The 24,056-nt window shown below is 39.5% G+C and overlaps 1 protein-coding gene across 4 annotated transcripts in view; it reads right to left on the reverse strand.

Annotated features, from left to right (window-relative positions):
• Positions 1-24,056, reverse strand: part of CACNA2D1 (calcium voltage-gated channel auxiliary subunit alpha2delta 1) — a 506,289-nt gene that overhangs the window by 50,744 nt on the left and 431,489 nt on the right. For 2 of the 4 annotated variants that reach the window (XM_069978323.1, XM_069978341.1), the window contains exons 17-22: positions 22,549-22,623; positions 20,885-20,959; positions 12,161-12,217; positions 9,606-9,677; positions 3,777-3,838; positions 774-850 (exon numbers count right to left, since the gene is read on the reverse strand). In XM_069978323.1, coding sequence (XP_069834424.1) covers positions 774-850; positions 3,777-3,838; positions 9,606-9,677; positions 12,161-12,217; positions 20,885-20,959; positions 22,549-22,623 — 418 coding nt within the window. Of the gene's footprint in view, positions 1-773; positions 851-3,776; positions 3,839-9,605; positions 9,678-12,160; positions 12,233-20,884; positions 20,960-22,548; positions 22,624-24,056 lie in introns of all 4 variants that reach the window. The other 2 variants (XM_069978313.1, XM_069978332.1) reach the window with 1 other exon arrangement.

The raw sequence follows: 24,056 nt of genomic DNA on the forward strand, positions 1-24,056 counted from the left end.
ACAGATCATTGGAGATCTCTTAGTTGTCTGTATGAGGTAACTATAATGTGAGCTAGGACCTAAGTGTACTGTCTATACAGTGAGAGAAATAAAGTCTACAGTATATCCTAATAAGAAGTACATGTACACATCACAAACTATTTCAATAACTATGACTTCAGCATAATCTAGGCTTTATTTTCTAGCCATACATATACATTTGCAAAAGGAATCCTTGATATATCAGCAAACACAGATTAAACAATGATTCTGTTAATTTAACGGAAAGGTTGCAGAAATATGGAAAATATATTTGTATTCTTGTTAAAAGAATACAAACTTTATACTTCTCAACCTGCAAGTCTAAGCCTATGTTCCCACTACAGGAATTTGCTGACATAAGACAGGGAAAGGCGGCTGTCTATTGATGATGAAGGCCGCAAATAATAATCATTATTTGGGGCCATCTTTACTAATAGACAGCTACCTTTCCCCCGTTAAATGATGGCACAGTTCTGTAGTGGGAACACAGCCTAAAACTGAGTTTTATATTTTACTGTATATTGGCAAGATGATCAATATACTGTACATGGAGATATTGTTAATACAAAGTTGTATTAGACTTGAGAATAAGATTGATCAGCAGTGTATGAGAATCATTGCAATCTTTTGGAGTTTACATGAAAGCACCAATGTCATTAAATAATAAATAATGATGTAATTAGGCTATATTTATCAGCTATTTTAGGGTTAAAGTCTATCCTTGTTAGTTAAACAATTATTCTAGTACTTACATTTTGCTTGCAATATTGTTTCTTCAAGTTTGGCTTTAATGTAATAAAAGCTGTAAGAAGGAAGCACTAGGGCAAGACTAAAAAAAAAAACAACAAAAACAAACAGAAATCAAAACACGGTTATAATTTTGAGTGAGAATAAAATTATATGCGAACAGGTGATTTTTTTTTTTTTTTTAAAGTTCCATTTGTCTTAATGGGGTTGTTTTGGTTACAAGTAGTATTTTGCAGGTTCCACTCAGATGAATAGGAAAGACACACAAAAGGTGTGCCTTCTTCCATTTCTGGCTTGGTATACATTCCCAGTCATTCCCAGACTCCTAATTAGAATAAGACACTGAATTTAATGGAAAGCTACTGAATACATCACTTCTTCCCATTTCGCATAAAATTTTTAAAAAGTCTTTAAAAGCGACTCTGTACCCACAATCTGACCCCCCCCCCCCCCCCAAACCACTTGTACCTTCAGATAGCTGCTTTTACTCCAAGACCTGTCCTGGGGTCCGTTCGGCAGGGGATGCAGTTATTGTCATAAAAAAAACTTTTAATCTTGCAGCGCTGTGTCTAACGGCCGGGCTTATATTTGTATATGCATTAGGCTGGCACCACCTTTCCGTCCTTCCTTCCCACCCTCCTCATCATTAGGAATGATCCAGGAACATTTACTGCTGTTTAAGCTTTGCACAGGTGTATTAACGATCCAGCCCATGTGCCAGGCTCTCACAGCTGAGGAATAGGAAGCAATCTGCCTGGAGTATTCCTAATGATGAGGAGGGTGGGGAGGAAGGACAAAGAGGGTGTGCCAGCCTAATGCATATACAAATGTAAGCCCTGGCCGTTAGACACAGCACTGCCGGATTAAAAGTTGTTTTTATGACAATAACTGCATCCCCTGCCGAACAGACCACAGGACAGATCTTGGATTAAAAGCAGCTATCTGAAGGTACAAGTGGTTTGGGGGGGTCAGATTGTGGGTACAGAGTCGCTTTAAGGGTTGATTCACACATACCGGAATCGCAGCAGATTTCACACTGTGAGTTTCGCATCAAGATCCACTGCGATTCCTGGCACTGTCAGTTTGAACAGGTTTACTTGTGTAAAACGTGATCCACCTTAACAATACTTTGCCTGTCCATGCTCCGGCCTGCTTCTGTGGCTCCCGGCTCCCTGATGTCCCGCTCAGTGTACTGTCCCGCCAAAGCCACTAACTGGCTGAGTGGGACGTCAGGGAGCTGGGTGCCACAAAAGCAGACCGGAGACGGATCCACAGCGGATTTGTCGCTGCGAATACGCAACAAGATCCACTTCGGATCCTTACCCTGTACACTCTATGGGCAGACAAGCTTGCAGCGGGATGCACATCCCGCTGTGAGTATGTCAGCAGCCCACCCCATTACCCCCTCCACGCGCCACCGAAGCCTATACTTCACCTGTTCCCCACTCTGACTTGCTTCGGGGCTCCCGACAACTTTACGTCCCACTCAGCCAATTAGTGCGCTGCAGCAAGGCACCACACTGATTGGCCGAGCGGGACGTGCCGTAAACCCACAAAGCAAGCGGGAGTGTGGAGAAGGTGATGTATACGCTCCGTTGGCGGGGGATGACCAGGCAGCTCTATGTAAACAACAGCAGGTACTGCGTACTGCTATACATAATTTCTGACTACTTGTACATTTTGTCTAAACAGGTGAGAAAGAAAATATATGCATTGTTATTTTAAAGAAATTATGCAGAAACAAAATCAAGATTGTTAGTTATTAAAATAAATAATTATTTTTTTTAATTACTTTTTAGCATTCATTAATGTTCATTACATGGTAAGGAAAAGAAATCCGAGCTTTAACTGTGCCGTAGAACATAAAACGGATGACTTCTCAATACAAATGAAGTCATTAAGTTATGGCTCCAACTCACAGAACCAATTAGCTTGAAGAAAAACGTCTGACCGGTAGAAGAACAGTTCTAGAAGTCTGCAAATTAGAATTTGATTCAGAAGCTATTGGAAAATGTCAGACTGCATCTGTTCAGAGTCAAACATCTTGTATGTTAGTAGGTTCATTAAATCCCTTCCCCTCTGTGCACAGGTGGAGATATTTAAGTTAGCTGAATCAGGAGCAAAAAGACTTATTTTCTACAGAAGCACACCGTTGCTTCTCACAATGTCACCACATTTCTATAAAATATAGTTATATGATCCTGATGACAGACAACTGCTGCTGCCCAATAAAACACCAATAATTCTTTTTAAACTGCTTTTACACAGATAGATAGATAGATAGATAGATAGATAGAGATACAGGACTTTAAGTCAACTGAATCTTTACTTCAAGCCATGGAAATCATTTGCTATGCCAGTGAAAGAAGTTCAGTTATACAATCAGAAGTCTTTTTCAGGGTGCCTTCACACGTAACGGCTCCGTAGTGGATTTCACACTGCGAATTAGCAGCAAAATCCACTGCGGATCCAGTGCAATTCATCCCAAGAGAACACATACTCGCAGTGGGATTGACATCCCACTGTGAGTATGTGAGTTTTAAATATCAAAATCGGGCGCCTTTTCTCAAATTTGGACGTTGTGTGAACATAGCCAAACCGTAAAATGACGGATGTTATTTTTTTATTTTTCCAAAACAGAGAAAAAAACGTGTGAACATAGCCTAAGGGAGTTTAAACTAGTACAAGCTACAGGGACTGTAGGACACAATTGGAGTGGTTAACAGTAGTTTTGTGTCTCCAGATGCTTTCTTATAGCCTTGAGAATTCATCTGGAAATGCAAAATACCTATTGACCATGCTACCTGTGTTATACGCCTTTTTTATAACCTGATGTTAAGCAGTGAAGCAAGAATAAAATAATTGTTAACAAAGGTAAATGTAGCCTTTCAATTTGGAAGACGACCTATACTGAATGAATCTATACTGAACATATTACTAAACATTTGGAACATTATGTTTGATTCGGTGCATGCAGATTACAGTAATATAAGTTAAAATGTAGATACCTATAGTCTGTTCCATTCACTGGACCCCAAGTATATGTCCTGTTTGCTTTGTCAATATACCTCTAGAAAGCAGTAAAACAAATAATTATCATTAGTTTATCTAATATGTCCTTAATATGTTATAAGCATTTAGGATTGTCTTGTTTGCCCAAATCAGAACTTTTTCCTATGGATTCACAGATGCAATTTTTCATACAGTTTCTTTTATTTTTTATTTTTATTTTTTTAGAAAACCAGGAATGCATCTTATATTTCTCCTCTATTTTGTATTTACTCATTTGTTAGACACAAATATCTGCACCCCATTTCAGAAACTGCACCCCCCAAACTCTGCAAAAGCACATCCAGAAAGTTTTTTAACCCTTTAGGGGAGTCACAGAAATAAAAGCGAAGTGTGTAAGAAATTTGAAAATTTTTATTTTCTGTGCAGAGATTTTATTGTAATCCAATATCTTTCATAATGACAAACCTATTAGCAGAGAAATGCACCCCAATATTGATTGCCCCGTTTCTGCAGTTTATAGAAATACCCCATATGTGGCCCTATTGCGCTATTTGATGCAACAACAAGCCTCAGATATAAGGGAGCGCCTAGTGAATTTCAACGCCTCCGTTATATTTGGTCATTTTTGACTGTACCACTTCAGGTTGGCAGAGGCTCTGGGGTGCCAAAACCTAAAAAACACCCCTAAAGGGACACCATTTAGAAAACTGCACCCCTCAAGGAATGTAACAAGGGGTGCGGTGAGCATTTGGACCCCACAGGTGCTTCGCAGATTTTCAGAACAATGTGGTGTAAAAAAGGAAAAATTCTATTTTTTACACTAAAATGTTGTTCTAGCATTCATTTTTCATTTTTACAAGGGGATAAAAGAAAAAAAAAACACCAAACATGTAGCGCAGTTTCTCCCGAGTACGGAAATACCCCACATGTGGACATAAAGTTCCAAGCGGGCGCAGGACGAGCCTCCAAAGGGAAGGAGCGCCAATTAGCCTTTGCAAGCTGGATTTTACTGGAATGGATTTCAAGGGCCACGTTGCATTCACAGAGCCCTCGTGCTGCCAAAACGCTGGAAACCCCCCACAAGTGACTGCATTCTGGAAACTACACCCCTCAAGGAATCTAACAAGGGGTTCAGTGAGCATATGGACCCCACTGGTGACGGGCACAAATGTGGAACAATGTGACGTGAAAGGGAAAAATTTCATTTTTTCACTTTCACGGCACAAATGTGGCCGTCATCAAGGGGTCCATATCCTCACTGTACCCCTTATTAGATTCCTTGAGGGGTGTAGTTTCCAGAATAGGGTCACTTGTGGGGGGTTTTCACTGTCTTGGCAGCACGAGGGCTCTGTAAATGCGACATGGCGTTCATCATCCATTCTGGCCAAATCCAGCCTTCAAAATCCAAATGGGGCTCCTTCCCTTCGGAGGCTTGCCCTGCGCCCACATGGAGTTTTATGTCCACATGTGGGGTATTTACGGACTCAGGGGGAATTGCTCTAAACATTTTGTGTGTTTTTTTCTCTTTTAACCCCTTGTGAAAATGAAAAATTTAAGGCTAAACCAACATTATAGTGTAAAAAATTTAATATTTCATTTTCACGCCATATTGTTCCACATTTGTGCCCGTCACCAGTGGGGTCCATATGCTCACTACACCCCTTGTTACATTCCCTAAGGGGAGTAGTTTCCATAGTGGGGTCACTTGTGGGGAAGTTCAACTGTCTTGGAAACACAGGGGCCTTTTAAATGCAACATGGCCCCTCGAAATCCATTCCAGCCAAATCCAGCCTCAAAAAGCCAAATGGCGCTCCTTCCCTTTGGAGGCTTACCCTGCACCCGCATGGCGCTTTATGTCCACATGTCAGGTATTTCCATACTCAGGGGAAATTGCTCTACACATTAAGTGTTTTTTTTATCTTGTAACCCCTTGTGAAAATGAAAAAATAAAGACAAGATCAATGATTTAGTGTAAAAATTAAACATTTTTTACACTAAATGTTGGTCTAGCCTTGATTTTTTCCTTTTCCACAACAGGTTAAAAAAGAAAGTGAACACAAAACGTGTAGGCTAATTTCCCCTGAGTATGAAAATACCCCACATGTGGATATAATTTGCCATATGGGCAGAGGGCAAGCCACCAAAGGGACAGAGCGCCATTTAGAGGCTTGAATGGAGGATGGAGGCCATGTCGCAATTACAAAGCTCCTGTGCTGCCAGGACAGTAGAAACCCCCCACAAGTGACCCCATTATGGAAACTACACCCCATAAGGAATCCAACAAGGGGTACAGTGAGCATATGGACCCCACTGGTGACGGGCACATAAGTGGAACATGTGCCATGAAAATAAAAAATACAATTTTTTCATTTTCACGGCCCAAATGTGCCCGTCACCAGGGGGCCATATCCCCACTGCCCCCCTCGTTAGATTCCTTATGGGGTGTAGTTTCCAGAATGGGGTCACTTGTGGGGGGTTTCTACTGCCCTGGCATCACAGAGGGTTTATAATTGCATCATGGCATCCTCTAATGGGAATGGCGGCCATACCTATTTAGCTGGGGAAAAGGGACAATTCTAATTTATTTGGGGGTATTAGGCTAATTATTAGTTTATAAGGTTGAAAATGACAGGTGTTTATCAAATTCAACCTGTGTTGATCCAGAGGAAGGCAAAAAAAAAAACCCTTATAAGGCAGACGACAGTAGCCTCATCAAAGGGGAAAAATTCCTTCCCGACTCCATAATGGCGATCAGAATAATCCCTGGATCAACGTGACCCCTGGAATAGGAATAAGGGACAGAATTTAGAAAATGTAGAACCCCAATGACGTGTGGTACGCCTTGAAGTGATCCAGTATGCAGAGGCTGGGGTGATCAGGACAGGTGTCATACTGGTAAATGGTGTCCCTCCTGATCACCCTGTTACACCACACTCTGCACTTCTTCTGGGGTCTCCTGTTTTCCAGTGTGGGGGACGTCACCTGGAAAATGTTGTCCTGGTGGGATACGGGGTCCTTCATATCCAGAAGCGCTGGGTCCGCTCCATGGCTGCTAAATATTAGGGCTATATTACTACTTCTGATATTTTTGGATCGTGCCGCAAGCTACAGTAGCTCAGGCAGCGAGGGACCGGAAGAGGGGGCGCTGGTATAAAAGTTATCCCCGTACCGGTGGTAACCTTTATCTAGCAGTGGGAAGATCAGTTCCCGAACGATCTCCCCACTAACTCGGAGGATGGAAGGGGGGGGGCATCTGGGGGCTGGATTTGGGTGTCCCTTCCTTCATACACTCTAAGTGTGTTGAATTTCACGCCATACCGTGATCTCTTATTGGGATGGTGACCCGAAGAAGACGCGAGGACGCGCGGACCGCAGATTGTCGCTCCGGACGCCCAGATCAGGTGAGTATGGTACACCTGCACCACACACACCTGTTCTGCACCCCTCAGCTACCTAGCTGAGGGGTGCAGAACGCGACAAAACTGTTTTTTTACAGTTTGATCGCCATGATGGGCCGGCTGGTACTGGCCGGCCTATCACGGCGATCGTGGGGGTGGCATCGGCGCCATCTTTGGTGGGGACACTAATGGCGATTGGTGCTGTCTCGGACAGCACCTATCGCCATTGCTTTCCGGGTCACCGGGTCACCGATGACCTGGAAAGCTGTTTTCAGCTGCTATATGCTGATCTGTATAGATCAGCATATAGCAGCGATCGTCGGCACGGGAGGGGTTAATCACCCCCCGTGCCGACGAGCAGAGATGGCCTGCTATACATTATAGCAGGCCATATTCCCCGACACACAGCGATCGGGGAAACATCGGGCATAAGTATACGCCCGTTTGCAATAAAGCCCACCCTGCGGGGGCGTATACTTACGCCCGATGTCGTTAAGGGGTTAAAGAACTTAGCATAGTCAATTTTATTAATCTACTGATTGAAGAATTAAAACCTTCCCATTGGGTTACAAAAACAGCAAAATTCTCTTACCCTAAGAAAGATAGTCAAATTACATAAACTTATTATTACTACAACATCTACAAAATGTCTACTTTATGGTGACGTCATTTGGTGAACGTCCTTTTACTTTTTAGGATGTTAGAAATTTTGCTGTGATTTTTTTGAAATTTTCATGAAAGTTTCAAATTCTGGTTTTATTAGGAACCAGTTCAGATGTGAAGTGGATTTGTGGGCCTTGTATGTTAGTTGCCCCCATAAAACCCTCCACTGTAAAAACTGCACCCCTTTAGAGTATTCAAAGTAACATTTCATAAGTTTATTAACCCTTTAGGTATTTCGCAGAAATTTAAGGAAGTTGGAGGGGAAATTTAAAAATTTCATTTTTTTTTTGCAGATATTCAATTTTAATCTATTTTTCCTCTAACACAGCAAATACTGAGAAATACCACTCACTATTCCCCTTATTCCAATATTTCTAGAAACCCCTCATATGTGGCTGCAGTGCGTCACCTGACATGACAGAGGCCTCGGGAATTTTGGGGTCTTTTTTTATTTCAGTTTTTTTTAGCCAATATACCATGTCACAGAGGCGTTGCAGTGCCAAAATATTTAAGACAAGTTGAAGTTTCCATCAGTACCATTCTTGGGGACATGTGACACCCTGATTTTTTATTTTATTTATTTTTATTTATTATTTTATGAGGTGGTACGAATTAAAAACAAAATTTAGCAGCTGTTTTTAATCATTTTTTTGTACGCTATTTACTATATGTCACATATGATATGATATTGTTATTTGTCAGGTTGGTCCAATTACAGTGATATCTATTTTTATATAGCTTTGTTATAGTTTTTGGCATTTATACTATTAAAGCGGAGTCTTGTATATTGTAACAGCAGTAATATTTTTATTTTTTGCCAATGGAGTTATGTGAGGGCTTTTTTTGCGGCATAAGCTGGCGTTTTTAGTGTACACCTTTTTGTGTAGATGTGACATTTTGATAGCTTTTTTCTATATTTTTTAGGGCGTGGGATTAAACAAAAGAAAATCATTTTGGTTAGTTTTTCATCTTTGCGGCGTTAATCGGATAATTATTGTAACAGGTTAATAGACGGGGTCATTACGGATACAATACCAAATATGTGTATTTTATTTATAGGGCATCATTTATAAAGGGGGATGGGGAATGTGTATATTTATTTATTTAGGTTTATTTAATTAATTTATTTATTTTACTTATTTATTTATGAGTGTTTTTTTTTTATTTTTACTTACTCATACTATATGATTTGTGCTGAAATGCATTATCTAGTGAATAAGCTGTCAGCATTACAGCTGACAGCTCATTCAAATGGTCAGACGCCTTAGTGCAGGGGCGTGATTGTTATACCATTGCAGCCCAAACGCATTGGGCAGTGTCTGGGTTGCTATGATTACCCCCCTATAGTCATGCGATCGTTTGCTCGACTCCAAGGGGGGGGGGGGTTTAAGGGGAGGATCAGAGGGTATGGATCTCCCTCCAGATTTCCCATAGACAATGCGGTCCCACGGATCGCAGCGCCTATGGGGTTAACTGCCGGGGGGGGGGCGTGGCTCCCCTCTGGGCAGGGGCAGCAGGAGGAGGCTGTGTGAGATAGCCTCCTCCTGCTGCCCGATCGCCGCTAGGGACAGCGTGGGGAGGCAGGATAATGTTCCAGGAACGTCATGTTGTAGGAACTACCTGCTTTACATGACGTTCCCGTCACATCATATTGCGGCAAGGGGTTAAATCAATTTATGGATAAGCAGCAGTGAAAAATGGAGATGAATAATATGGATCACAACCAGTACGTTTTCAATGATGTGAATACCTTGATATTCTTACCTCATCTTGAGATTTAACTAAGGTATGAAATGTGCGTTCTCCATTTTCTCCATCTATCATTTTATTCCGTATCTAAAAAGAAAATGTATAATTACATCTTAGACTCTCTTAATGTAAGCAGTTAAAAGTGCAGATTACTAACACTGACTAATCAAAAGTTAAAGGGGGTATACTAACAATTGGCATTTTATACACCAGTCTTAAACAGGTATTCCAGTATTTTGCAAAAATAAAAAATAAAAATAAATAATAATAAGAATACAGGGTTGAAAAAAGTATACATGCCTAGCCCTAGTCCCTTGCCGCTCCCATTCTACTTCTTCTGGTCCTCCAAATTCCTCTCTTATTCCTGCTTTCAAGATAAGCACTCTGTGCAGGTACTGCACCAAATGTTAATCTCAGAAGCAGCAAGACAAGAGGAGTACGGGAAGGAGAAGAAAGGAAAATGCAGTGGACCAGCAGAGAACCAAACCTAAGTATATATACCTTTTTCTATTCCAGGGCCATAACCATACTGCATATTGGAAAAAATCATCCAAGACCTGTGTGGGAAAGTCTCTGACCCAGTCGTCTAGCCATGACAATTTGGTCACTGTAAAATTGCTCAGATCCTTTATGCTTTGTAATATTTTCTTCATGCAATACATGGGGACATCATGGGCCGCCACGAGTCGCTCTTCTTCCTCTTTGTTTGGTGACATGATTTTTGACTTTTTCACGTTGTCATCTCATATTGTAGTCACCATTCACATGATACATATATTTTTTCACTTGCTTTGTTGTGTTATATTGGGACACTTTATATTTATTATTATTTTTTCATGTGGTTTATTATTTCTGAGGGTAATTTGAGCTATATAAATTGGCTATATCTTCCTTCTTCTCCTGCTTTCTAAAACTCATCATGGACAAAACAGAACTAATCATCTTTCCTCTATCTCTCTCCACCCCTCCATCTTGTTTTTCTTAATCACAATCAATAGCTGTACTCTGTCCCCCACCCCCCAAGTCTTCTGCCTTGGGGTTACCTTTGACCCTTTCTTTCAAACCGCACATTCAGACCCTGACCACCTCCTGCCACCACCACCTCAAAAACATTTCCCAAATTTGCCCTTTTCTCACCCCTGACTTCAGAAAACTGCAAAAACACCCTTTCATTACTTCTTGCTTTGACTACTGCAACATCCTCCTCTCTGGCCGTCCATCTAACACCCTTGCTCCCCTCCAGTCTATCCTCAAAACTGTTGCCCGACTAATTCACCTCTTCCCTTGCTCTGCCTCTGTTAATTACTTCACTGGCTCCCCATTGCCCATCAAATTAATTTTAAATTGATGACTATCACATCCAAGGCTATCCACAACCTGTCCCCTCTATAAATCCCTAACCTGCTATCCCTCACGCAACCTTCACTTGTTTTTAAGTCACACAACCACCTCCAAGATTTCGCTCAAGCCTCCCCAGTACTCTGGAACTCTACCCCGACACATCTGTATCTCATATACCAGCAAGACCTTCTAAAGTAACCTAAAAACACATCTCTTTGAACTTGGCTACAACCTAAAATAATTCTGCTATACAATTTGCCTGGTTGCCCTGTACCTTCTGTCTCCCTCCCCTTACCTTGTAGATTATAAGCCCTTGTGGGCAGAGTCCTCTGTCCCTATGTACCAGTCTGCCATTTACCTTATTTATGTAACATATTTACAAAAAATTTTAGAAATGGGAGCTTTCGGGATTCAAAAGATCCCTTCATCAGACATTCCTTCCTTATTTGTTAACTTGTCTGACAAAGGGATCTTTTGAATCCCGAAAGCTTACATTTCTAACAATTTTCTGTTGGCCAATAAAGGTATCACTCCTAAAATACTTTGATTACAAGTATCTACCACGATACAGATTATTTTAAAATAACAATGTTTGAACACAGTGGGCAGCATTGCATTGACTTCAATGCAATTCCGCCCCTGCAGTAAAGAATGGACACTGATTCCATTGCACTACTTAGCCAAGCAGTCGGCACTTTGTGACTTGGTGCTCGTGGATGTAAACACAGTTCCACACGGATAAATTCCCGCCACTCGACCAGCACTTCAATTGCAAGGTGATTTATTCACAACACAAGGTGTTTATTCGTGTGGAACTGATTCCATTGCAGTTAGTGTCCGTTCTTTACACAAAAACAACATTGTGTCAACATAGCTTAAGTATGCATTCTGCCATGGCTCATTAGATACAAATGACAAAAATAGATTATTTTTATTATTTTCTTTATTTATTTGTTAACCCTTCCTTTTTAGGTTTTCCAATTTAAAATTTATACCTGATATTATAAAAATGTATAATAATAATAATAATAAATAATAATAATAATAATAATAATAATAATAATAATAATAATAATAATTATTATTATTATTATTACTACACAGAAGTAAAGTAACAGCCGTTATGTGCCATGAGATGACAGCTGTCTAAGAAAAGCGTCCATAATTTTTACCTAAGGGGAAAATTGCATAGTATAGAACTGTTGAAAGTAATGATTACAATAATGTACCTCTACTTTATGCTCATTTTCAAGTTCTGCATCCAAAAAGTCAAGTGTTACCGGTTCCTGTGATTTTGGATTCTAAGGTGGAAAATAAACAATGTAAAACAACAGCTTTGCATCAATTATACTATCGTCATCTACAAATAGATCCTAAACTATACTATTCTAGAAATGTAACTTACCCCTTTGGATTTGTTGCGCTATGATGCAATAACCATTTTAAGCAATATATTGTATAAATATATTAAGATGAAGTATCTAACAACACACAGCTAAGATCTATACTATTATTATCATAAAAATGAGGAAAAGCTATGTACATTCTTTTTTCTTAGTTCTGGCTGGAAAGAATTATTAAAGACAAGCATCACAAATAAACATAGATAATAGTGGAGATTAGACTATACTTTGGGATTGAATTACAGAAGTCTCTGTATAATGCATATGCTATGATCAAATTACGTTACTTGAAAAATCAAATATGCATAATCCTAGTGCAAATGGTGTTACAAATGCTTAGAAACCACCTAAATGCCACAATAACAATTTGAGCATAGCATCTAAGAAGTTAAATTGTGTGCACAAATGTGTGACATTTTTTCATAGACTTTAATATAGCATATTATATTTTTTTAACCTATTCTACTGACATGGTTTTCTACAACCGCTATTCAATGAATAGCGGCCGCAAAAAACTGACTTGTCAGTTGTTTGCGGCGCTGCTTGGGATCCCGGCCGGAGTGTATACTATGTGTATACGCTTCAGTCAGGATCCCATAGAAGGACATGCAGCGTGTCTTTTCGTACAAAGTACGGCCGTTGTTGCCGATTGCAACAATGCCCGTACTTTTACACTGTGTGAGCATAGCTTTAAAGTGTATCTATCGCAGACTTGACATGAAAAGTTGTCAAAACACCTGCACCTTTGATGTGATTGGTCAATGGAACTGCCAGAAGCACCAGAGACTGCATTGTATAACCGTTACAATGAAGGCTACAGGACTTCTGGCAGTTTCATCAACCACTGAAATCAGAAGAGGACAGCATAACTGTCAGCGTATAAACAACATATTCTGCTGTATGGTGAAATGATGGGTACACTTTAAGTGCAAGTAGAATGCATTAGGCAATTGTATGTTTTGGCAAATAATGTGACCCAAGAGGAAACAGCACTCATTTAGTTGGTGGCAATTTGAATTGAATTTTATCACAGGATGTCAAACAACCACATTACATTACTACATGTACTGTGCAGTATATTTAAAAAATTAAAAGGCAATTACTTGTTTTAGATTTCGGATTCTCCTCTTTTGTGATACATACAGTTATAAACACATATCATGAACATAAAAGATGATCAAAATGCAAAAGAAAAGACAGTTTCTTACATGCAGTTGAATAATGAACAGAAAGACCAGACCGAGCAGCATGCAATGCCAATGTAGAACAGACATTTTTCCATTCCAGACCACAAAAAAAAAAAAAAAACGGAAGAAAGAAGAAATAAAATAAGAAATATACTATTTAATAAATGAATATAAATTAAAACAACAACAAAAATGTATCTAGCACTAAATGGAGATGGCATTTTGTGAAATGTGCTTTGATTGTTTTAATAAAATGACATATGGCACGCAAACTAGAACAGGTAGTAAAATAAAAAAAAATCTAACAGTATTATTACAAAAACAGTAATATTTTTGAAAACATTACATGCAATGTGTGATGATGAACTTTCAGGCTGGCTTCAGACACAGTAAAATGAGCAAAATATGGCCATATAAAAGGAAAAAAATACAGCCATCATCTTATAATGTGCTACATTAAAGCCTATGGGAAAACAGCCACATGTGCATACATTGTAATAAAAAATGTTCATACAATGTGTATACAGACACATACTTTCCATAGACTTTAATGTAGTACATTATGAGATTTCCTTATTCTTTTCTTTACTATGTGTGAACCGAACTAGAGGGTAAGTTCAGACATGGTGGATTTCATTTTCAAATCCACCATATGTTCATTCTTTTGTGGAGATACTGTTGTAGGGTATGTCCACACTACGGAATCTCGGCGGATCACCCACTGCAGATTTCGTAGCATGCCTCCGCTCGCGTCTCTGCTGGTCCCATAGGCTTCATTCTATGGTTTTGCAGATTCTGCCATCCGCCCGAAGAATTAGCGGGTTCATTCTTTTTGTCGGATGACAGAATCTGCAAAAACATAGAATGAAGCCTATGGGACCAGCGGAGATGCATGTGGGGGCGAGCTGCAATCCGCGGCGGGTGATCTGCCTATGTTCACACAACGTTATATTTTAGTAAAGAACGACACTCATTGCAATGGAATCAGCGTCCGTTCTTTACTGCAGGGGCGGCGTTGCACTGAAGTTATTGCAATGCTGCCTGCTGTGTTCACACAGCGTTATGTTAACACCAGTTCTTTAGAACAGGCATTAAAATAATGTATCTGCCTATTATTTCAGGGCGCTGTTCAGTGAACAGCGTCCGGAAATAATAGCTGTTCACACAATGTAATATGCTGCAGCGTTTTGTTCCTATCATTTCCTATGTCATTTTGAGGTTAGAGTGATGTCCATCATTTTGCTGTTTGGTCGTCTGTTGGTACATTATTCTAGATTGGTTGGTATTTAGAATTAAATTAAAAAAATTAAATTAATTTAAATTTAAATTAATTAAATTAAGAAGTCCATTGAATTTAATAGTAAAAAGGTAAAAGAACGGTGAAAAAAGAAAAATAGCAAAAGATGTAAAAAAAATAATTGTCATGATCATCATTTTGATGTCCGTGCAGACAACGTCCATTATTTAATACACTTTGTGCATTGGACGTTTGTCATTCCATTGACTTCAATGCATTGCCTTGAAGTCAATTAAATTGCAGCAGTAACGGATGTCTATTTAAGTAGAAAAGGCAGATTCCTTTTCTCTTTTTTTGAAGTAGTGTGAATGTAGCCTAAAAGTGACATTTAAACACTGTAAGGCTATGTTCACACAACGTCAAAAAAAGAGAAAAGGCAGCCGCCTTTTCTATTTAAAAAGGAGTCCGTTATTCGCGCAATGTGATTAACTTTAATGCAATGCATTGAAGTCAATGGAATGACGGGCATCCAATGCACACAGTGTATAAAATGACAGATGTTGTCTGCGCGAACGTCAAAATAATGATCACGATATTAGCTCTATGGGGTACACAGGGAGCTGCTGTCAGTAAGTGTTGTGACACAAAGTACTAAATCTGTACACTGAACAATTTTATTAAAGTGGTCAACTCCTTTAAATTATAGTGTAATTAATTAAAGTGTAATCTTCAGGGTTGATTAGACAAAACTTAAACACACTAGTAAAATGTGTTAGGGCTGTTCTAGTTTGGTGCCTGCATGGTATATTTTTGTACAAGGCCAACTGATAAGAATCAATATGATATGCACAGATAAGTAATACATACATTCATACAATATACATGGCAGAATTAAAAAAAAAAAAAAAAAACCTTTTTAAATGATAACTAAGAATAAAAAAGTGAAATAGTCTTTGAATTTGCTTCAATGGTTCAGTGCGTATGGCTAAAGTAACAAGACCCATTTTGCTCAATGGGAGAAGTATTTTACCAGGTGTCCGCTACTCGAGAGTGCAGTGTACCTGGTTAATACAGGGAATTTTAACTCCAGATAAATGATTGTTTTAGTTTCCCTTTTTTATTCTCATTTTTGTATATTTTCTTCCTTTAGGGGATGTTTAGCCAAGATCATAGTGGGAAAAGGCAGCTGTCTGTTAATATTGACAGCTACAAAAATTGAGTTGACACTATCTTAACAGCACTCACAGACTGGTTTGATTGGACATTGCCTTAAAAGCACCCCCAGACTGGTTTAAGTGGACACTGGCTTCACAGTCCCCACAGACTGCTTTGAGAGGACACTGACTTAAAAGCACCCTCTGACTGGTTTAAGTGGACACTGGCTTCACAGCACCCACAGACTGGTTTGAGTAAAAGCTGACTTCTGGGGTCGGCATTTCAGGTTTCGCCTCAGGCAGTAGAAAACCTAGAATCGGCCCTGATAAATAGCACATTGTTCTAAACATTGTTTTAAATTTGATGTTAAGAAACTGTATTTATGACCCTCAAATAAACCTCAACAACTAATATCACTGCAAAAGAAATGCAATCCACCTCACTCTTCTACTTAGCTTCATGCAGGAACACACCAGCACAGAAACCATTTGCTTGATAGCAACAAACAACGGAAGCCCAGTGCTTTTGGTGATGACAATACATTTTTTTTCTTATTAAATCCACATTAAAAAAACTACTTTCCAAATAGTAGTTACACAATGAAGAGCAATCAATTTAGCATGGTATTTGGAAAGTAGAAATTTGTATTTATCACCAAAATCACTGGTTGTGCATTGTTTACAACATTATTGGCACCCCTGAATGTTAAATACACCATGTGAAATATCTCCTGAAATAAAGAATTTATTAAAACTGATAGGATATACAGTGCAGTTTGTAAACTAAACTATTTGATACAGAAAAGCAAATGACACAGAAATAATAGCCAGAAATAAGGAAACAAAATACAACACAATGACAGGGCAAATTTAATGGCAGTTAAATTCAGCTTTAGGTTTTTTCCCGCAATGTAAAAATAAGGAGAAATAACGGGCGTTGTTGCAAAACAACAGTTGTTATAGCCTAAAACAGCCAGTTTTATTACCTATTTCTTGTTCGAAATGGCAAAGACGAGAGAACTGTCTGAGCAGACACGTAGTCTAAAGGTTATGAGACTGAAGATTTTGCTATCCTGGCTTCTACAATTCACATGCTTATCAAGAACTATACTACTCACAAAAGTCAAGAACCTTCCAGAATGTGGTGGAAAGAGGAAAACTACTGAGGAAAGCCTACAAAATTGGTTCACAATGTTAATATAAAACTAATTTAGGCTATCTTCCTACTAAGGAAACGGCCTGGCATTTTTGGGGAAAAATCATGATCATTATTTGCAGCCATTATTTTTAATAGATGGAAGGCATCTGAAGTGATGGTTTTGATAATTTATTGTTAAACTTCTAGGCCCTCTAAAGTTCTTAGTGCCAAATGATACCTAGATCAAGTAGACAATTAAATCATGTATGAGGCATTTTTTTTTTTTTAACTAAAGGACACGCACCACCAACTTTCTTTTTTAATACTTAAAGCTTAAGTTTCAGTTTTGTAGTACACACATATTTATGCACAGTCTTCATAAAAAAAACAACAACAGGTCCTTATTCAGCCATCAGCAGAACGCTGAAACATTGTGTTTTGTGAGTTAAGGGGTTAAACAATCAAAGGTGCCAATAATGTTGACCACAACTCTACCCCACCCTGCCTGCACTGTAAATTATTTAAATGCTTAAATAATAACTGTAAAAAAAGTTTATTACAAGTATAATAAACTTTTTTTTTATAATTAAACATTTTTATAATGCCTAAGGGCCCTCTTGCACCAACAGATATCTGACAGATTATCTGACAAATTTTTGCAGCTAAAGCCAGGAATGGACTATAAACAGGGAACAGATCATAAAGGAAAGATTGAGATTTCTCCTCTATTATAATCTATTCCTGGCTTTGCCTATGTTCACACTACGTTTAACAGTGTCCGCCGTATAGCAACTGCCGGCCGCCGGGCTGAATTCAGGACATTTCTGCAGCTGATAGCTCAGCATTGGCCGCAGCAACATTCTATTTTTAACATAGACTTGCGGGCACCATCGGGTATGCCCAAAAATCAATTAGCCATTCACTTCGGCAGCCACTGCCACACTTTACATTGTGTGAACAGCTTTTATTTCCAGACGCTGTTTACTGAACAGCGTCCAAAAATAATAGGTAGGTACATTATTTTAATGTCCATTCTGAAGATAAAGTTAAAATAACGATGTGTGAACACAGCGGGCGGCATTGCATTGACTTCAATGCAATGCTGCCCCTGCAGTAAAGAAGGGAGGCTGATTCCTTGCAATCAGTGTCCGTTCTGTACTTAAAAACAACATTTTGTGCACATAGCCTTTAGCTGAAAAACACTGTCAGATAATTCAATGTCTTGTTCTTGTAACATCATCTATTAACACTTTATAAAGCAGACTTTATGCCAAGCATTTGTTTACCCGTACAGTGTTTTATTTTTTATTTTCTATATTTGTATAGCATTTTGTTAAAGCAGCACTATCAGCAGGTTCTTCCCAGAGAACCTGCTGATATGCCGCAGAAGCCTTTTACCTTAGGAGTTGATCCCTGTTATTAATGCTCTTCTGCTCATCTGCATTCCTTATTAAATCGCTAATTGCCCTTATGCGTCCTGCCCAGTCTGCCCCCATCTGGTCCCACCCACCCCCTCCCCTCCTGCCCAGCTCGCCCAGCCAGCCTCCTTCTGTCCCTTCCAGTTCCGCCAACTATGCATATTCATATATGCATAGTGGCGCCTTCACTGTGCTTGTGTCGGAGACGGGCGGCTCCCCCGCGCATGCGCAATTCGGCCGGCCGTCCTGACATAGTAAGAAGAGTCCTGCTGCAGCAAAATTGCCATCATCCCCGAGGTCATTGCCAAAATTAAGTATGATGACAACTTGGCTGCAGCAGGATTCTTCTAACTATGTCAGGACGGGTGGCTGAATAGTGCATGCGTGGGGGAGCAGCCCGTCTCCGACAGGTCATCTTACTGGCACAAGTGCAGTGAAGAGGCCACTATGCATATATGAATATGCATAGTGGGCGGAACTGGATGGGTGGGCTGGTCAAGCTGGGCAGGACGGGAGGAGGCTGACAGGGTGAGCTGGGCAGGAGGGGAGAGGGCGCAGGGACAGATGGGGCGGACTGAACAGGACGCAGTGGTGCTTCTGGACGGAGGCGACGCCCCAAATGCTCTTAAGTCCCAAATTTGCATAGGGGCAATTAGCGATTTAATGAAGAATGCAGAGCAGAAGAGCGTTCATAACAGCGATCAACTCCTAAGGTAAAGGGCTTCTCTGGGCAGAACCTGCTGATAGTGCCACTTTAAAGCTTTCTAGATCAATTTTCACAAATTGTAATACAGCTACTACAATATGGAAACGATAATGCCGGCTTGTAAGCATTACAGAATAAAGCCTTCCAAGTTAGTTGTTTTCAGCTGTTCACTGACATTCAGTTTTACCTGATAACCACGCCTTCTTTTACTCAAATTTACCATAGGAATACCTATGCCTACAGGCTGAAGTAGTAAAGAAAGCGAAATTTGCTCTTTTATCTCAAATTATATATATTTTATAGCTATATCTTATAGCTATATAATACATAAAATAGCCGACACACTACATAAACTATCTGCATGGAATGTATATTTTCTATATAGGAAACATACTTAATATGTTTTACATAGTGGACCTAGATTGTGGCACTATGCAAACAGGAAATCAAACAATAATAAATACTTGCATAAATAAATAGGAAATGCCTCTTTTAGAAACTATTGACATGTTCTAGAGACCTGTTAAAAAGAAAATTAGCCCGGTCCAGAAGTAGAGATGAGCGTGCCTGCCGGATTTCTGGTTCGTACGAACCAGAAATCTCGGCATCTGACTCCCACTGTCTGCCGTCTCCGTGCAGCGGGTGGATACAGCCTAAGGAACGCCTAAGGAACGCGGGAGTCAGATGCCGAGATTTCTGGTTCATACAAACCAGAAATCCCTCAGGTTCGCTCATCTCTATCCGGAAGGGGTTAAAGACGCTGTTTGGGCAAAATTTACTTTTGGAATTTCCTGTGGCTAGGGAAAAAGTAAGAGATCGCGGGGGATCGAACCTCCGTACCTGGAGCCGATCTGTGTTGGGCTCCGGCTTCTGTGTTATGAATAGAGCCGTGGGTACAGCACGTAACTCGTGGTTCTGTTCATTCCTTTGAAGCCAAGGGAAAGAGCCGAGTACAGCGCTCTTTCAGCTTACACAGCTCTTTCTAGGGGCTCCATAGGAATGAATAGAGCCGCGGGTCACGTGCCATATCCGCGGCTCTATTCATAACAGAGAAGCCGGGGCCCAATACAGAGATCCGTGGGGGCTACAGAGGTCAGACCCCCAGGGACCTCTTACTTTTCCCCAATTCTGTGAATACGGGAAAAGATCATTTTGCCTGGAGAACTTTTTTAATTTGTTAATTTTAAATTGTTAATATTGTTAAGATAATGTTAAATATTGTGCTTTCTGGATTCTCCTTGATATACAGAGTTTGTGCCATGTTTTTCCTCCTCATCTGAACACACAGTTTATTATACCATTAATAAGACAGCATGTTTCCTCACTTTGTAAGCGGCTTATGTAGGAGTCTCTTTTTTTCCCCCATTATTATTTTCTTGGTTCTTTTTGATTATATTTAATTCCATATTGTTATTATTTTATTACATAATTGTCAGTTCTGTTTACTTTTATTATTCAAAGAAATATATTACATAGCCACTTTTATTACAAAAAACTTTTTATATGTATGTCACAAGGAAGTGAAGTTCACTACTGCATGCTTTTTTTGACAGTCAAAAACTTTGACATGTCAAAAGTTTTTCTTAATGACAAGTATTGTTTCAAAGATGCACTTTCTATGTTAATTATTGGTAATGATAAAATAAGATTTCATATATATATATATATATATATATATATATATATATATATATATTACTACATTCATACCTTTGGTTGAAGATTTGGATGGAGCAAGACATACCCGTTAGGATCAAGGGCAAAATAGTATCCATTAGGACACAGCTGAGGAAAAATATATATAATTACAAGTTTAAAACATTTGTATTTTGTGAAATTCGTATCCTGTTCAAAAACACTACAGTACAGTATATAAAAAAAATTACTTTTCTAAAATGAAAATACACTGAAAAGACATAGTAAATAACACTAATTATCTGCTACCATTGTTCAGTTCTCAATGGGAGTGCTCTCTAGATTGACTGCAAAACCAGTAACATCGGGCAGCTATTGGTCACTGCCTGCACCTTGCTCCCACCCCCATCTCGTCTGCTGAAGTTATCAGCACAGACAGGCAGAGAAAGGAAGTTGAGCACCAGAAACTAGAATTGGTAGGACCTTTTCTGCTTTCCAGATAAATCCTTTAATGGATCTGTTGTTAATAAACTTCAAGTCACATACCACAGGATACTTTCAAAGGCTGTAAGAAGCCAATGACGTGACACGTCAGATGAGTTTTAGCAGCAGACCTACTGAATACTATGCAGGTTTTTATAAGGCTGATCTGTGGGAAGTATTAATATGTAATATTACTGTATATTTAGCTTTTGAATTCATAACCCATGTAGTTACTATAATATATTAAATGGCCACCTTAAGTAACAAGGAGTATACACAGAAATCAAGTTACGCAGGTCTCCCCAAAACAGAACAATGTATGAGTTGTACTATGAATGGAGGACAAGGTGTTGTAAGAATGTATGTTTTGGGTTCTAGTTCTGGTTCACAGGCCACCCGCTGTCTGCTACTGTCACCTTTTTCACAACATACATTCTCTTGCCATTCCTCTAGGAAATGACTGCTTAGCATAGAAAGCACTATACTGTCTAGTCAACAAAACTTTACACTTAAATCAGTCCTAGGGTTCACAATCTAAATTTGTCTATCTGTATGTTTTGGATGCGGGTGGAAACCAGAGTATCTGGAGGAAACCCACACAAACACGGGGAGAACATGTAAAATCCTTGCAAATGTTATCCAGTGATGCAAACCCACCCAGGACCCTGTGCTGCAAGGCAACAGAGCTAACTACTGTGTCACTATGTTGCCCACAATGAAGACAACTTTTACACAATGGAAACATAAAAGCATTGTGACAAGTTATGCACTATTTATAGCATCCAGAGAATAGGCGATAACTAAAAGAAAGTAGGCGTCTGACAGCTGGGGTCTCAAATATGGGGACCCTGTATTCACAGTGGTGGCCTGCACACTTGCACCGCCACTGCATTCATTCACTATGGAACCATGTACAAAGCATTTGTCTAGCTCTGGTGGTTCTATATAAAATGAATGGCGGGGTTGTGCGCATGCAAGGCCTACTACTCAGATTTTGGGGGCCCCCAATGGTCGGATACCCACTCCCCAACCATTGTCAAGATGAAAAAATCCCTTTAAGGGGAAACACATTGAAATAAAAAAGGGATTGAAACACATGAAACCTCCAAAGATGTATTCCTTCATCTGTAATATCTTACATTAAATCAGGCACACAGTATAAAATTCAAATAAATAATGTAATAAATTGTGAATAAAATATAACAGGGTCACATTATATATTAGCAAGTTTTATGCAAGATATACAATGAACTTACTGTAAATCTGGGAGTGAGTCTTTTAATGTCTTTCAAAGAAACATCTACACCCATGACACCAAGTATTAACTGGTTCTAAAAATATAAGGCACAAAAAGACAACATAGTTCAGATCGTATGATATAATGATAGCTGTGAATTGACTGATGGTCATAAACTACTCTAAATAACAGGATATTAAGGCATCATAGTCTCTGAAAAAGGTTACATAATTCCTATAGTTCATCATCAAGTGGCGATAATAATGATGTAAGTAGCTGAGCACAGAGTACGTTAATACATTTCCTACATAAATAAGGCTTATTGATTGTATTTCCCCCAGACCTCAATTAAAGGTTAGAGTTTTCTTTTGGTCCCATGGAACCAATAAAGAATATCTAATGTGTGTGGCCAAGTTTATATTACATGGACTTTTGTCAGGAAGCCCAGAGTGATTTTCCCTTCTGAGATTAGAAAGTCTAATAAAACAAATGCTTTAATAATGATTCTAAGATTTATACTGTGGCTAGTTTAAAAGCACCATCAATAACCTATGAATCAACAAGGAGATTTCACATGCTAAATTTCAGTTTACAGTACAGAAATATAGCAGGCCACGATGAAAATGAGTGAACTTCGCTGTCGAAAGGACATCTTGTGCCTATATCCATACAGGTTTATTTTTATAAAGCAGGAGAAGGAGGAGAGAACTGAAAACAGATGACTAGAACATTTAAAAGCTTAACAGAAACATAGATTTATTTTCAGATTATTTTAATGACAATTTCCATGTATATTGTATATTTTTCCCTGTATTGTTTCCACCTCTAGAAGACATCTTAATGGTAAGACCTAGCTTATACTGCTATCATATACATTCTACAATATCATAACCAAGGCATTATTCCTATACTGATACAATCAGGGAAGAAAGTATACACATACCATTAGTAATGGTACAATGACATATTACTAAAGGCCGTATTACACGGCCCGACTGAGAAGCAAATGAGCTCTGTCAGCGCTTGTTTGCTCCTCGTACCCCGCTCACTGCTGCCACTATTACACACAGCAGAAGCGAGCGGGTGAGTCCAGGGTGGGCTGGGGGAAGCTGCAAGAGGGCTGCCCGGGTGATCGCTGACCGTCCGGGCAGCCCATAGGATATGGTGGGGGTCTGCTGCCGCCACTCCTATGCCACGGAGCGGTGGCTGCAGATCACTGCTATATAAGTCGTTTGTCTTTCAACATGTTGAAAGACAAACGACTTCAACGATTAGCCGACATGAACAATGTCAGCTGATCGTTGCCCCCTATTCCACGGGACAATTTTTTAGCCGTAATGGCCGATATCGACCGAATACGGCCTATAATGGTTCAGTGGAATAGAGCCTTTAGAGTTTCTTTATCTCTCAGAATGATTACTACAGATTGCTCACAAACATTTTAAGGCAGCCCATCTGATGCTAATGCCTACACCAACAGCATTTTTGGTGGGAGATGCCATTTCAGTCTGAAGGAAAGGATTTTTG

The sequence above is a fragment of the Dendropsophus ebraccatus genome, chromosome 1, assembly GCF_027789765.1.
Source record: "Dendropsophus ebraccatus isolate aDenEbr1 chromosome 1, aDenEbr1.pat, whole genome shotgun sequence".
Lineage (NCBI taxonomy): Eukaryota > Metazoa > Chordata > Amphibia > Anura > Hylidae > Dendropsophus > Dendropsophus ebraccatus.